Raw genomic sequence first — 16,681 nt, 5'->3', positions numbered from 1 at the left:
CACCAATAATCGAGTATGCATGCATCTGTTCATCAAAAAAACTATCTGCCTATTTACACTGTTGCCCTGTGAAGCACTCTTTTGGATTTTTTTTTTCAAGAAACACTGCTTACAATCAGTTGTGTCACTTTATCGTCATTATCTTCAGTACAAGTAATAGAAGCCAAAGATCGTAATCCAAACCAGACCTTGGGCAAACAAGACAAGATAGACCATATGGATAAATGAAAAGCACGTCTTCAAAAAGCTCTCATGTATCTGCAGTAAATATTTGCCTTCTATCTGGGTGTCGTGAATGAATGCCCACAAGTGAAAAGCAATGGAGCTCCCTCTGAGCCGTCACCAGGTTACACATCATCCTCTAGAAATTATATAATTCCTGAGCCATCTGGCCACCTATCTGACGTTCCAAAAGTCACTTCCTATTATCCTGTCCTATGAAGAAAACATTTCTTTTCCAATAGATCTTTTTTATTTCAGGCTGCACATTGGCTCAGCCTTTAATACGGAGCTGTTGACTTCTCTATTGCCACCACCGCTAGGGTGTCTTTGGGTGCAATAAAAAAAAAAATAAGACTCAAGCTAATTTTCAGAATGCAAACAAAACATTACTTGACTAAACTCCTCTGAGATGGGTGTCAGACTATGTGAGGCGAGGACCACCACAGAAAACTCCAGCCAATCTAAAATACACTACTCACAAAAAGTTAGGGATATTTTGCTGCAGGTGAAATCTATAGAAAATTTACATTGATGATGTATCAAGTAGCGCATTTAAGTAAAAGCGTGAAATGGTGATTTCCTCATCTTAAATAATTTATCGGAAAAAAAAAAAAAGCTGACAACAGAGGTGGGTATACCATGTGTCCTTGAGCATCAAGTACAGCTTGACAACGTCTCTGTTCACAAGTTGACTTATTATTTGCTGAGGCATGGTATCCCACTCTTCTTGAAGGGTGGTCCTCAGGTCATTGAGGTTCTGGGGTACAGAGTTTGGGCTAATGCAGAAACCCATCCGTGAATGAACGATTATGATGATGGGAGCTCTGATACTGTTTAAAAAAAATCACGCTAGTATCCTGACACTGCTGTGTCAGTACACTAGTGCAAACTTTCAAACAGTATTGGAGCTCCCAACATCATAAATCATCATGATGCTGGGAGCTCCAAGATTCACTCGGCAGGCACCATCCGTGCATGGATGGGTTTATAAAGACGTATGCCCTTAGCCCTTACTAGCCTCTACATAGCAACTCAGTTGATCCTATAGGTTTTGTAAGGGATGCAGTTCAGTGAAGGCCACTCTATTTGAGGTGCCCCAGCATCCAGCAGCCATTCACTAATGATACAACCTTGATGAGCGGGAGCATTGTCGCCCTACACTGGACGAGGCACCAGTGTTCAACTTATACTAAGCAAAATTGATGGCCGGCAACAATGTTAACATCAAGGAGAGTGCTTGACACTGTCACCAGACAAGCCTTTGGTGGTGCTTTGTGAGTGGTTCAGTGGCAAGCCCATATTACTTGAATATCATTAATCCAGTCATTATGCCTATGCACGAATAACACAGGCATAAAATTATCTTCATGGAGAATACTCTGGCTTTTAAAGGTTGCATCATCAGGCTGCGTTCACACTACATATATTCAGTCAGTATATGTATATTTCAGTCAGTATTGTGGTCCTCATATTGCAACCAAAACCAGGAGTGGATTAAAAACACAGAAAGGATCTGTTCACACAATGTTGAAATTGAGTGGATGGCCGCCATTTAATGGCAAATATTTGCTGTTATTTTAGAACAACGGCCGTTATATTGAAATAATGGCAGTTATTTACCGTTATATGGCGGCCATTCACTCAATTTCACCATTGTGTGAACAGATCCTTTGTGTTTTTAATCCACTCCTGGTTTTGGTTGCAATACTGACTGAAATATACTGACTGAAATATACGTAGTGTGAATGCAGCCTCAGGGAACAACTGCTGAAGACTGGGTAACCTTACATGGAGTGGCCTATACTTTCGCCAGACCTAAATCCTAGAAAATCAGAAGAGTCGCTGTGTAGAGACACTTAACTCTGTACCACACAATGACCTGAGGGACGTTCAAAAAAAAAATGATGCCATGCCTCAGCAGACAATAAGGACATTGAGCTGTAATTGAAGCTCAAGAACACATGACAAGTTTCCATTTCTTTGTTTGGGTATACCCACCAAAAATCACCACTGCTTCTTCCATGGTAGCATACCACTATAGCATGAACTTTACTTTTCACATTAGATCCAGTGCCAAACAGGTGAAAATTTGTAAATGATAGGTACACTTAAAAGAATCACCTCAAAACCAGTACAATTGAATTGATTCCCTCAGCTTTTCGTTGAATCAGTCACTATAAAAAGGTGACTATAGAGAACCCATTTACCACTCATTCATGGTACAGAAGATTTATTCTTACACCTCTGTTCTAGATGTCAAACAAGTCAGCTGTAACTTTAGTAGAGGTTATGTGGGAAGACTTGGCCTCAGGTTCAGCTTCGATTATTCTCCCCGTCCTTTAAATGTCAACTTCCATTCACAAGAAACAAAATCAGGTTTCTTTTAATAATGTAATTTTTATTCAAAATTAAAAAAAGAACAAAAATGCCCAAAATGGGGCCAAGTATCACAGTAGAAAATAAAATAAAACTCTGTAACAGATATACAAAAAACACAATTTATACATAAGAAGAATCTCCTCGGTGCAAGCATACATTCTTTAAGAAATAGTGTACAAGTCTTGTAAAGATGCAGTGCCATGGTACAGTACAAAATACTATTTAAGTGCATCCTTTTAAGAACTAACAATACTTGAAAAGCAGGCAGACATCTGAACAAAAAACAAAAAAACAGGTCAAGAATATTTTACCAGGGAAACAAGGCAAGCACTGGTGGCATGTACCACAATCCCTTACTTTACAAGATGCTTGCTATGAATCTCTGTGTGTCCAATCCAAGACCAAAGTGCATTGAAAAAAAATAAAGTATGGCTTCTTTTACACTGCAGCATGTTTACAAAGCCCTTTAAGTCATACTAGATGACGTATAACCCACTGCATACAGGGATATACAGATTCCCTTTTATTGACGATATGTCCTAAAGTCACCAAAAAAGGTGTCACAGTTTGTAGTTACAAAAAGGCATAGTAGAAAATAAGCAGCAGTCCATATTTGCTACTAAAAGACAAAACCAGTTGCATTGAAGATAACTGGAAGACCTTCAGGCTAAAGCAACAGAATATGCCAGAAGTGTAGTGGTTGAGTCTATTATCAGCCCTAAAGAAAAGTATTAGCTTACAACGAGACAAGTGCTTACACAGTATAACACTGCTTTAACTATAACACAAAAACACTACACGATCTCCAACACGTTACACAAAATGCTTGTTACATAAATCATGCAGCACAATATATTCTAAATTTCGCTAAGAGCAGTATATGGAGTTGTACTCATGATTTAAAGCATGTGCCATGATAAACCTAGATCAGGAGCAAAAGATACATGACAAAAATAAAAAAATTCTATGTATCTTTGTCTATAGAACGCATTTACAAAGCATGGCAGATGGAACGCTCAATCGCCCTCAATTGGAATGACATGTAATTAAATGTGTATATTAAAAAAAAAGGCACCAGAACGTGTAGTACGTGGCAGATTTACACTTTAAGCTCTTACTTATACTGAAATACTTTGACTCAGAATATAAATTAAAAAAAAAAAAAAAAAAAAAGTTGTTCTTTGAACCAGTCATGAACGATACAGGTTTGGTATTAAATCAGTATCCAACACTGTTTTCAGTGAACGAACAGTATATTGGAGTGTCCTTCCTGTCTGCTATACACCCACACCAACCCAAGTGGTGGGTGAAGCAGGCCAGCCCTTGCATTACAATGGCACACCTGAACACAATGGACAGTCTTTGGGTGGCAATTCAGTCAACTATTTGACTTTGCATTGTTTTCAGCTTCTTGAAGTGAACCTCAGAAGGATAAGGCCATGTGAGGCTAAGTGAGAGACTGCTTCTAACAGTGCTTTGTAACAGTTCAGAAAAACTGAATAATCAGTCAAGTGCTTCTTGTTCTGTTTAATGCACACAGGTATTCTTATTGGCATCAACCTGGAGAGAAAGAAGATGGTCTTTTTAGAAGGTGTACTTTGACATCTATGTCTGGTCAAAAACAGGTTCAACAAAACTTTATAAAGGCTTCTTAGGTTAAGATTCTTACCTCTGTGTAGGTTGGAGGTGGCATGAACTTGAACTCTGGAGCGTACATGAAAATGGGACTGTCACAGACACTGTCAAACTCATCGATCAGAGGAGTTGTTGGGCTTTCTATCCTATGGTCTTCAGGCACAATGTCCAAATAACATGGTGGTGCTAAAGAAAGAATGACAGAAAATGCTTAGATCATGGTTCTGAATAATAAAAAAGTATATAAAAGACAGATTAAAAGTGAAAAAAAAGGAGAAAATATGTACCTTCTGGAGTTCCTGGGATGTTTAATTCAACCCAGCTCATTTCAGAGCTTGCTTGACTGGCCATGCTTGAGGTGCGACTGCTGAGACCAGAGGAGCTGCTGCCAATCACAAGGGGCAGGTCCAGAATGACCTTCTTCGCTCCAGGAACACTGACGTAGACCTGTAAGAAAAAGCAAAGCCATTATATTAATTTGTGATATTTGGTCATGAAATGTTTAGAGATACAAGGTACCCAAGATAAAAAAAAAAAAAAAAAATTAGAGGCTCTACGTACCAGTAAAGAGTACTCCACTCGCAGGATGTTACACCCAAGGATGGATGGCTTGATCTTTGGTATGCGGATGCTCTTTCCTCTCCAAGAGTCAGTCATTCCAGAAATGATGTGATTTCCTCTTACACTGCACAGCTTCTGGGTGAAGACTTTGGTGAGGCCATTGGCCAAATAGGTGTGCTTGGCCACAATGGCAGCTTTGGGGACCACAATACGAGAGCAGGTATTTTCAAAGTCAGCAGAGATGCAGATGTCATCACCTAAAATGAAAGGCAAAATTATTATAGGCAAAAAGCCACTAAGTAAGAAATTCTAAAAAGACAGTCAAGCCGCCTACACCCCCTACTCTATGAGCGATGAGAAAACGGCTCAAGAAGCAACTCACCTTCACAAAATCCTTTGCGGTTAATACTGGCACTCATGGAGATGTGTCCATCAGGAATAAACAGACATGTCATCTTCTTGTGCTTCTTGCCAGAGATGGGAGACTGTAACAGAAGGAAATCTGGTTAGTCTTAGTTCACTGGTCAGGAAAACTAGCAGAACAGATCAAGGTCTAATAGGGTTGACCTCTTGACTTGTGCTGTTAATGTGACAACTACATTACTAAATGACACTAGAGTTTAGCACAAACTTTGGTCTTCCATATGTTAGTTTGGTATTACGACTACATCAAATGGCTTCTATGTACACCTTGGTAAAGTATACCACAGAAAATATGACACTTACCAATAAATCTGGAGTGTTTACATCCACAAAATCAACCACTTCAAACTTCTTCCGCGTTTCCTGAGCTGGATGCGATGGACGCTCAAGGAATGCTTTGACCCAATATTTAACAGATCCATACTTCCCCTTGAAAGTGGTACCCAAAGGCCTGAAAGAGAATGGAGAAACCAGGTTAGTCCACCTGCGTCACATTCAATATATAGCACACTGAATTATACTGCGGGTGTGTGAAGTAACTCACCCCTGAGGAAGCTCAAAGCCAAACTTGTACTCATAGACGTTGCCAGGTCTCAGAATGACAGAGCCATCAGAATCTGCAGGAAAAAAAAATTATAGGTTACTAAATAAAGTTTATCAAAACGATTCTTCATTTATAGTAGTATGACATTTAGAGTACAATATCTTCTGGCTCAATAGCTGGATCTGAATGGTAAAAATCCTTCCACTGCACCAGTGTGTTCTGCCAATGGCCTCTGGGGGAAGCCGAAATCTCATGAGTGCGGTGTCACTGCCTCAAGTTTCATATACAGTATGTAATACAGTACTGAGCTAACACCAGCGGCACAGAGCCAAGACCTGCTGCTCGTACACAGGAGTCCGTAATAGGAAACGCTTAACCTCACGGATAGAAATCCATCAGGTCTTGCAAGTTTCTTACATCCAAATCCTAAAATTCTATAGTGGTGGATGATTTCCAATAGACTATGCATTAATATCAATCAGTACCTAATAGGGTTCCTGTACAAGACTATACACTCACAGCTATGCAACCACTCATGTAGATCCGTTGCAAGCCCCAGATGCAATCCATGCTGACACTTGTAGTTCCACCCCCCCTCAATAAACCGTCCCAAGTCAACGCATAGCATTATTCCAATATATTAAGTCTCGGAACCCGCTAGTAATGACAATGACGATGCGACACATTGATCCCAATAAGACAGATATCCTATAACTGATCAATATATACCGCCCCCCATATCCCGGGCATGCCCTCACCAGTGGGCTGCTCCTCCATGTGCAGGGTGTCCTCATATCTCAGGTACTCCATCTCCTGCTTGCAGTGTTGGGACCACAGCACCTTGGCCACTCCGCAGGCCAGCAACTTGACGGCTGTCACCCTGGTGACCTCGCACACTTCCACCTTGACTTTGCCCGTCACCTTGTCCCCTCCGCAGTAGACTTTGTCAGGCTCGGTGAAGACCACCTCAAAGCACTTGATTTTCTTGAAGACCACCATGTTGTCTGTGAGTCAGCTATGTCTCTTCCTTTAACTCTTGAATAGAGAATTAGAATGTTGTCTGTGAGTGATGATTGTGTGTTTAGGAGTCCCAGTATTGTCTATGGGCTGCTAAGGCACAAGCGCCGTGATCTCCTCACTCGCTGCAGCCAAAGGACTTGTAAACATCCGGAAACTGCCCGAATATATATCCGCCCCTCTCCGAGTCCCCGCCCACCCTCCATGTGCACCCAGGACTTCTCGACGTGCTCACCTCGTGTACAGCTCTCTCATTGGTCGCCGCGATGTTGTTTCCGAAGCCTTTAGCCAATAGGAGGCGTCGGAGCGCCGCGTGGACAGAGCATGCAGGCAGCGGGAAGCCTGAGGTGGGCGCGGCATCCGTGCTCATTCCTTGGGTTGTTTGTCAGAGAGAGAAGAGGAGGCGGCGGGCGGGGGGAGAGTGTGGGAAACACAGGGACGTAAGCTGAGCCCTGTCCTGTCAGCCCGACATGTTTATGACTGGAATTCTACTCAGGTGGAGCTCACAGAGGGGAAGTTGAGCGGGGATTTCAGTGGTGTGAGCTATTACTGTAGTAACACATGGAGCCCTTCAGCCTTGTACATTACAATAGCTGTGTCTTATGTGGAGAATAGCTGCAGTATGAGGGGATATGCTTCTTCCTAATATTAGTTCTGTATTGCCCTTTGTGATTGTCCTTTATATATAAATTCAGGGAAACAATATACAACAATCTTATTCACTTTGTTGCCATATTGCGGTTCACGTGCTGCGCTCTGTGTCCATACGTTGCACGTTTCTCGTCCCGGACGGTCGACGAGAAGTGTGGGGGGAGGCATTTATGGGGGCGCAGGTACACGTGGCGCGGTTATGAGGGAATTTTAGGTGGCATAGTGTTTTTATCATTGGTGTCCTGAAATAGAATGTGACGAGGACGAAATCAGCATGGAGTCTCCCTGTGTTTCCTCTAGTTTGGGTCGGTTTCCTCAGGGTACATCGCTTTCCACTACACTTTATAGACTTATAGGGGATATGCGGTCCGACAAAACTTCGCCTGAGCCCCCCATCCTGCATCCGTGCTGATGGTGTGTGCCCCCGGCTGAGCAACAATTTCTGATTTTATTTAGAAATTGTAGACAAGTGGCCAAGGCAGCGAGGTTACAAGCCCCTACGGGGACAGGGACCAATATGAATGACGCGCTCTGTACAGTGCTGACCAATATGATGGCGCAATATAAATAGAGAAATTTACTGCGTGACATATTCGGATTTATGATGGTATATTATTGTTTTTTCCCACATTTAATGGGAAACATTTTTACTGAACTTAAAATACCTTTTAATCGCTTTCTGTTCGCTTTTCCTAAATTCACGTGGGAACCGTAATAGGTTACATTTAACTATTGGCGTCTTTCTGGTCAAGGATTCTCTCGCCACCAGGGTTTCTTCACAATGTGTTTGGTGATTAAATTTACTGAGAAACCTTAGCAAAGTGGAACCATAGGACCCACAATCAGATTATAGAGACCAATAGAGTGCTTTTGTGGCCAATGGCCTATTTATGGTAAGCAAAATATAAGCTAGAGCTGTATCAGCAAATGTCCTGTTAGATCCAATGGTGGCCATCACAACAGTCTATCCACATAGCAAGATGCCAGGTCAATCCTTCATAATATTGATTCATTTAAATTGCCCCGTTCACAAGTTCCCTATGTGTACTGTGATCCGTGCTGCAAATAAAAAGGGTATGGTTCACGGTTTGTTTTTAACAGGTCTCTGCATTGCACTTCCATAGGCTGTCCATAGCTATGGGACAGTGGCAACGTAGAGCCTATGGAATGTGTGAATGAGGGCAAAGACTGGTAAATCACCCCATGTTTTAATACTTGACAAAGTACATCACAGGCATAGACTGTAGATGTGAACGTAGCCTAAGGGCCCTATTACACAAAGCGATTATCCGCCTTATTTGGCCGATTATTAGCCATTAGAATCCCCCCGTGGTTCTTACCCGCTCGCTGTTGGAGCGTGTAATAGCGAGCGGGGAACAAGGAAAACGTGAGTGCTGATCTGTCAGCTTCCTCCTGCTGATTGCCCCGTTTAATAGGGGCTCAAGACATGGTTCACATTACCATTGTGCGATCTGTGGCAAAATGGGATGCCTATGTATATGTGTGCAGAGAAGCATGAGTCCTAGTAATTTTAAAGATGTCAGGACAGGAGACTTTTTGATATATAACCAGAAAACCCCCTCCTTACATTCACCTCCCTTGCTCCTGTGCCACTGAGCAGTATCTTACCACTTCACCCCCACTGTGCATCAGCTTCCAGGTTCTGAGGTGTTGTTGTGGGCCCACCCAGCCGTGCCCTGCCTCAGTTGCTGTTTGGCTGAGGGAACATGCAATATCATGTGGACCATTTCTCATACATTTAATAAAGGTTAAGCACACTGCACATTTAAGGCCGAGCATCACTCTGCATAATTCTTTTTCACACCTGCCTTAACCTAAATAGAAGGCTGCAGAATATCCCAATTACCTTATATAATATTGTAGTCTATTAAGCTATTCCGCACCACAAAAATAGACACAAAAAGGATACACATTGAGAAAAATTCATAAATATTACTCCCATGTGTAGTGCCATGTCCATTACAAACCAGGCGATGGAGTGTGTCACTATGTTTGTTCTCTAGATATACCAATACCCTGCTCTGCACTGAAGAGGGGAAACAACCCTGAAACAACTGTGTCAAGATGAGAAAGCTTTCCTTTTGTAGAGATTGTTTGGTTTGGCATAAAATCCCCAATCAATGTTCTTAGGGTACCATTACACAGAACGATAATCGGCCGAATCGGCCCTATCCGGCCCATTATCATTCCGTGTAAAAAACACAACGATCAGCTGATGACAAAGATCAGAGGCTGATCGTTGATATAGCAGTTTACGACCGAACGAGAAATCGTTGATCGTTTAATATGACCTGGACCTATTTTTATTGTTGCATGTTCGCAAATCGTTCACATTGAATAAGACGTCGTTCAGTCGTTTGCAGTAGTGCCGAACGCAATAGCGACGACAAGATAACAGCAAGTACGATCATAAGTAGTGATTATTGTTCAATGTAAATGGGTGAACGATTTCAGGTCTTTTGCAATAGTGGTTGTTTGGATCGTTTATCGTTAACGATTATGCAAACGATAATCGTCCCATGGAATAGGGCCCTAAGAGTCCTAGATGGAGTGAGACTTGACTTGAAGGGACATCTCTTTGCTCAAGAGGTGTGAGAGCTATTTTGCATATCCTTTCTTCCCAGAATTCCCAGTGGAGCAGCAATGGTCTGTAAGTCTCCACACGTCTTTATGACAAACTTTTCTTAAGTAGAATTAGTACCCCTTTTTTTCGCTAGATATACAAATCTGGAAAATGACCATGTGTATGGGACCTTAGACTTTACATGTTTTTTCCTCTTTTTTGTTGATTAGGCATATCCCACAGCATGCCTATTCTATGTGGTAAGATATAAAGGATTTTCTTTTTCTTAGAACACATTAGTTAGCGGTGACAGAGCAGTAACCCCATACGTTATGTGCTATAAGTACTCTACACACGTAGCCATATCAGATGTGACAGTGATGACAGGCTGACTGGACTCATCTGTGGGATGCTTGTCCATAAAAAGCCTAGTAAACAAACTGACAGCAAGAAAAGTAATGCTGTGTTTTTCTTTTGAAATTGTGTATTAGCCACAAAGACTGATCACATCCAAGAATACTGATAATACAGATAGAGCCAAGACTAAGGATAGTGACAACATAGGATTATAAAGCATCAATGTCTAAAGCTTTTTATGCCCATATTACTCTGCCATATATTGTAAATGTACAATAGTACACTAATAGATGCACAGTGTTGTAGTGAAGATGTGCTTTTTGGGGCACCACAAATCTAGATTATGATATCGGGAAGGCTTTTGATAAAGTTTTTTTATGTGCAGTTCCAGAAATAGACTGAAAACTGAAAGCATCAAATAAGCAGCCGGTGCCATGGTACAGAACAAAAACACAGAAAAATGCAACAGCCAGAGGCGTAACTAGAAATGGCTGGGCCCCATAGCAAATTTTTTATTGGGCCCCCTCCCGACTGACCACAAACCTGTCAAGTGTAGTCATAAACTTTAACATTTAACTGCAAGTGCTCATCAGGAGCGCTTACAGTTAAAGGGACATTTTCAGCACCTACTGTAGGAGGCTTGCTTGGCCACCAGGTGATGCAAATGATGACTCCTCAGGGGGCCCAGTGTACTGCAGAAATGGGCTACCAGGCCCCCTGAGGCAGTGGGCCCCATAGCAATCGCTATGGCTGCTACGGTGGTAGTTATGCCCCTGGCAACAGCTCACCGCAATGGCAAGATGTAGACCCACTACAGACATGAAAATAGTTAAAAGCAGCCCCCCCCCCCCAACTTCTAAAAACAAATTCCCACAAACATAATGAGGCTTTTGGTTACCCTTTGCAAACAGTGTAAACCACCCCACCACGATAAAGTAGCCTCATATCGGGGCAGACCCTACACTGTACTATGGCCTCTTCATGGCGTATAATACGCCTATGCTCTGGGCATGCAAGAGCCGTCTTATACCTGCAAAAATAATTTCACCACCTGGTGGTGGGGTGGTTTATACTATTGGCAAATGGTAACCAAAAGCCTCATTATTTTTGTGGGAATTTGTTTTTAGCAGTTGGGGGGCTGCTTTTAACTATTTTCATGTCTGTAGTGGGTCTACATCTTGCCATTGCGGTAAGCTGTTGTATTTTTCTGTGGTTTTGTGCTTACAATTTCAGCCATAGCAATGCGCTCCTGCCTAGTGTGAATGGTGTTCTAGGAGAGCCGACCAAATTTGTCTTTTTTTCCATGTTACAGAACACACAAAAATCTGCACTTTATCCTCCAGAATGGTACCTGTCATTATTAGGAGTTCTATAATCATAGGTTGCTTTACTAATCTGTATACGGCTGCAGTTATAAAGGGATTGGTGGTTTCTAACCTACAGAGGTTTAGGGAGCTAAATAGGAGGAGCTGTTTTCCCTGTGGAGCAGCTGTAGCTGTCAGTGTTCCTGTTTGTAGGGTGGCAAGAACGATGTCGTCTTTGATGGGCATCTAATTTTGCACTAACTCACTAAAGTAGCATTTCCCAAGGGTTGATAATAACCAATGTTTGGCTCTTCATGTCTGCAGATCTACTATAGTGTTAGACATAAGACCAAATCACTCAGGTGCGAGAAATCACAGCTTTTTGTTGGTAAGATGAGGCCAAGTGTTGGGAAAGTGTATTACATCACAGGTCACCTCGTTTGCTCATAAATAGGGCCCTATGCGGGACCCTTTTCCAACAAAAGTCGTGTATGACTATTTGCCAGTGAATCTCATAGGGGTGCAGACTGCCACCTGACCATATCAAACAACCTTTGGTATGTACTACAAAAATTACAAAATGCGGACCAATCTTAATTGATTAAAGGACAAGTCCCATGAAATTCAAAAAAAGGAGGAAGGTAAGGGAGTGTGGGAAAATAAAGTAAACCTACCTGTCCTTGTGCTCCGTAGCACAGCCGCCGGTGTCCCGCAGCTCTTTCAGTAGCAATGTCACATACCGGCTGAGTGATTGAATGGCTGAGCAGGCAATCGTTCAACCTGGCTAGACGTTGCAGCTGGAAGAACCAGGTGACATGCTTGGATTTCAGCGGAGAATGACAGCTGTCAATAGAACCTGTGAGCAACACTACGAAGGCATGGGGACAGGTTAGTTAACTTTATTATTTTATCCCCCCCCCCCCTTTCCTTCCTCCTTCTTTTGAACTTTGTGGGACTTCTTTAACTTTTCCTTATTTGTTCCAGTTTTTCACTTAATATGCAAAAAAACCCTCTAAACCTAATCAAAGTTCACTATATATATATATATATATATATATATATATATATATTTCTGCCTTGACATTGTTTTAATTTATTATTTGTATATTGCTTATTATTGTTCTTTATTTCGTATGGTGTTGGCGTTGTTGCCACTTTATTGTGCCCACACTCTTTTCTTTAAATAAAGAATTAAAAAAATATGTATATATATATTTCCCTGCTTTTATTGAAAAGTTGATTCGTAGCCTTCCCACCATCCTGACGTTGTCTGATCGCCGCTCCCTCTTCCTAGTATTGAATTCACTCTTGATGACTTGTGAATTCCAGTGTGCAGGATGGATTTTGCAGACACGAATATCCCTTCCCTTACAGGACAGGTCTATTCCAACCTTCCGGGTATTTATATCCGTTATCTAGTGGCATGCCTGCCCCCGGGCCCTAGTATATTATTGTGAAAGGTAAGGAGTAGGATATTCTGGAGGGCTGCCAGGGTATCTTACTGAGGCTTATGCGTTGGTATAGATACCTGTCTACACTAACAAACCAAACTGAGGATGTTGATTTTTTTTTTTTTTTTTTAAGTGTAACTTTTTGGGGATTTTTTCCTGTGGAGAAAATGGCACATTTTATTTTATACATTTGGTGCAGTTTAGGCTACATCCTTTAGAAATACATGCAATAAATATTATTGTATTACTTATTGATCACTTATTACTACATATTGATTAAAAAAGAATGGGCTTTTATTTAGGCACTTACACAGGATGCGAGGGCAAACATAAAAATTACCACCCTCGACTGAGCACATATTTCTACAGTTAGGGTCCTATTACATGGAGCGATTTTTAACGACTAATGAGAAACGATCGCAAACGACATTGTTTATCGTTAACATGAAATCATTCACCATATTACACAGAACGATAGTCGTTAGTTACGAACGTTAATATGATCGTTATTGAGATTGTTACTATGATCGTTTAATTCCTTCTAATCCCAGCAAAGCAATGAACAATGTGCAATTACACTGAACGATTAGGGAACAAATGCGGAACTTGAGCGAACGAATGTGGAATTACAGCGAACGATTAGCGATTAACGATAATTTTAGGTTCAGCTCTAAAGGCCCTATTCCACGGGTCGACTGACGCTATTTCACACGGCAGCTGCGAGCGAGTGAGTCTGGGGGGGCTGCCTGGGGGATCGCTGATCGACCGGGCAGCTCATGGGATACAGCAGCGTCTGCTGCAGACGCTCCTATTCCACGGAGCGACAGCAGCAGATCTTTGCTGTATTAGTCGTTTGTTTTTCAACATGTTGAAAAACAAACGACTGCAACGATCAGCCGACATGAACAATGTTGGCTGATCGTTGCTGTCAATTCCACAGGACGATTATCGTTGCCTGCAATTACACAAAACGATTATCGTTTAAATTCGAACGATTTAACGATTTTTTTCACGATAATCGTCCCAGGTAATAGGGCCCTAGTACCTGATTCTGCTGAAGACCAAGAGGAACTGGAAAATATGGATGACATACTATGCACCATGACCACTATTCACCTGCATCTTTAAGGCTGCGTTCACACTACGTATATTTCAGTCAGTATATGTATATTTCAGTCAGTATATTTCAGTCAGTATTGTGGTCCTCATATTGCAACCAAAACCAGGAGTGGATTAAAAACACAGAAAGGATCTGTTCACACAATGTTGAAATTGAGTGGATGGCCGCCATTTAATGGCAAATATTTGCTGTTATTTTAGAACAACTGCTGTTATATTGAAATAATGGCCGTTATTTACTGTTATATGGCGGCCATCCACTCAATTTCACCATTGTGTGAACAGATCTTTTCTGTGTTTTTAATCCACTCCTGGTTTTGGTTGCAATATGAGGACCACAATACTGACTGAAATATACGTAGTGTGAACCCAGCCTCACCCTAATGGCAGTCGGAAACTACATAAAAAAATTGGAGATATTTGTTAAAGGGCTTGCCAAGTTAAGAAAAATCTGTCTAAACTGATGCATGATGTGAATTTAAACATATTTTGAATGTGTAAAATGTATTGTTTGAGATATAGACGTACATGTGCCTGCATCTGGTTTAAAAAACTGTTCTTTGTTATGAGCCACTACATTGGTCAGAATAACTTAGTTTAACTGCTGTCTCCTGAAAGTACTGGCAGTTGGTCTCCACAGCACATATAAGGGACTTGTGGGAAAGTGTTTGCACAGTAGGTTCACCAGCACCTATCATCTATCCATTTTCCCAGTCTCCTCCTGCTTCCTCCCTGGTTCTGTGCACTGCAGCTTTAGAGCGGTCTGTCTCAGCTGACAGGCTGTTCAGCCAATCAGTGGCCGTGGCGGTCCCGGTCAGCTCTGAAGGGCCGCTCTGAAGCTGCAGTGCATGGGACCAGGGAGGAAGCATGCAGAGAGCAGGAGGAGACTGGGAACGTGCACAGGTAAAAACTGTTTAGGCAAAGGCTGCATGGACATTACCAGGGCCGGCCTTTGGGGTGTGCGACCTGTGCGCTTGCACAGGGCGCATCACCCCCGGCCAGCAGGGGGGGCGCTAAGGCAGAGAGACAGCTGTCTTTCTGCCCGAGCGCTTCTCTAGCTGGCTGCCCGGCGCCCTCCTCCTGAGGTGGTTCCTCCCGGGCTCCCCCCTGCCTCCACCTAGGCGCCGCATACTGTACTATTAAGCATGTGACCTTGCGGTCACAAGCTTGATGGGACAGTACGCCTACAGCTGATGCGCGCTCCCCGGGATTCCCCAGGAGAGCACGCATCAGTGACCTCAGCGTCAGCCGGCGTCTTTGTACTTCCGGCACAGGGAGGAAGTACCGGCCCTGGCGCTCGTGAGGTCACTGGAGCGTGCAGTGCCAGGACATGCTCAGGGAGCGCGCATCGGCCGGGGGTGATACAGAAGACGGGAGCCGCGTCTGGTGAGCGAGGTGTCAGGTGAGTTATGTGCTTTGTTTTTTTTTAACCTGCGCAAGGGGGGAGACAACAGAAGGGGGGAATCTATAAGTGGGGGACAACAGATGGGGGCAATCTATAAGTGGGGGACAACAGATGGGGGCAATCTATAAGTGGGGGACAACAGATGGGGGCAATCTATAAGTGGGGGACAACAGATGGGGCAATCTAAGTGGGGGACAACAGAAGTGGGCAATCTATAAGTGGGGGACAACAGATGGGGGCAATCTAAGTGGGGGACAACAGAAGTGGGCAATCTATAAGTGGGGGACAACAGATGGGGGCAATCTAAGTGGGGGACAACAGATGGGGGCAATCTAAGTGGGGGACAACAGAAGGGGGCAATCTATAAGTGGGGGACAACAGATGGGGGCAATCTAAGTGGGGGACAACAGAAGGGGGCAATCTATAAGGGGGGAGAAAACAGAAGGGGGCAATCTATAAGGGGGGAGACAGCAGAAGGGGGTAATCAATAGGGGGGTAATCTATAAGGGGGGAGACAACAGAAGGGGGTAATCAATAGGGGGGGTAATCTATAAGGGGGGAGACAACAGAAGGGGGTAATCAATAGGGGGTGTAATCTATAAGTGGGGGACAACAGAAGGGGCAGGGGCGGGCTGGGCCGGGGGATTCTATGAGGGGGGATGCACAAGGTGGCTATTCTATATGGGAGGATGCGCAGGGGGGCTATTCTATATTGGGGGGATGCACAGGGGGGCTATTCTATGAAGGGGGATGCGCAGGGGGGCTATTCTATGAGGGGGGATGCACAGGGGGCTATTCTATATTGGGGGGATGCACAGGGGGGCTATTCTATGAAGGGGGATGCACAGGGGGCTATTCTATGAGGGGGGGATGCACAGGGGGAGCTATTCTATGAGGGGGGATGCACAGGGGGAGCTATTCTATGAGGGGGGGATGCACAGGGGGGCTATTCTATGAGGGGGGATGCACAGGGGGGCTATTCTATATTGGGGGGATGCACAGGGGGGCTATTCTATGAGGGGGATGCTC

The 16,681-nt window shown here is 43.2% G+C and overlaps 1 protein-coding gene across 1 annotated transcript; it reads right to left on the bottom strand.

Moving 5' to 3' along the window:
- Positions 1 to 2,599: 2,599 nt before the first annotated feature.
- On the bottom strand, positions 2,600 to 6,931 carry TXNIP (thioredoxin interacting protein). Its single transcript, XM_069950243.1, has 8 exons — positions 6,523 to 6,931; positions 5,765 to 5,837; positions 5,524 to 5,671; positions 5,180 to 5,282; positions 4,798 to 5,054; positions 4,524 to 4,683; positions 4,271 to 4,422; positions 2,600 to 4,161 (listed from the first exon to the last, which is right to left on the bottom strand). Exons 1-8 carry the CDS (start codon positions 6,761 to 6,763, stop codon positions 4,129 to 4,131), a joined length of 1,167 nt encoding a protein of 388 aa, XP_069806344.1. The 5' UTR covers positions 6,764 to 6,931; the 3' UTR covers positions 2,600 to 4,128.
- Between the last annotated feature and the right edge of the window lie 9,750 nt (positions 6,932 to 16,681).

Source organism: Dendropsophus ebraccatus, chromosome 13 (genome assembly GCF_027789765.1).
Source record: "Dendropsophus ebraccatus isolate aDenEbr1 chromosome 13, aDenEbr1.pat, whole genome shotgun sequence".
Lineage (NCBI taxonomy): Eukaryota > Metazoa > Chordata > Amphibia > Anura > Hylidae > Dendropsophus > Dendropsophus ebraccatus.
The sequence above is the reverse complement of the archived record's forward strand: the minus strand, read 5'-3'. Positions and strand labels throughout refer to the sequence as shown.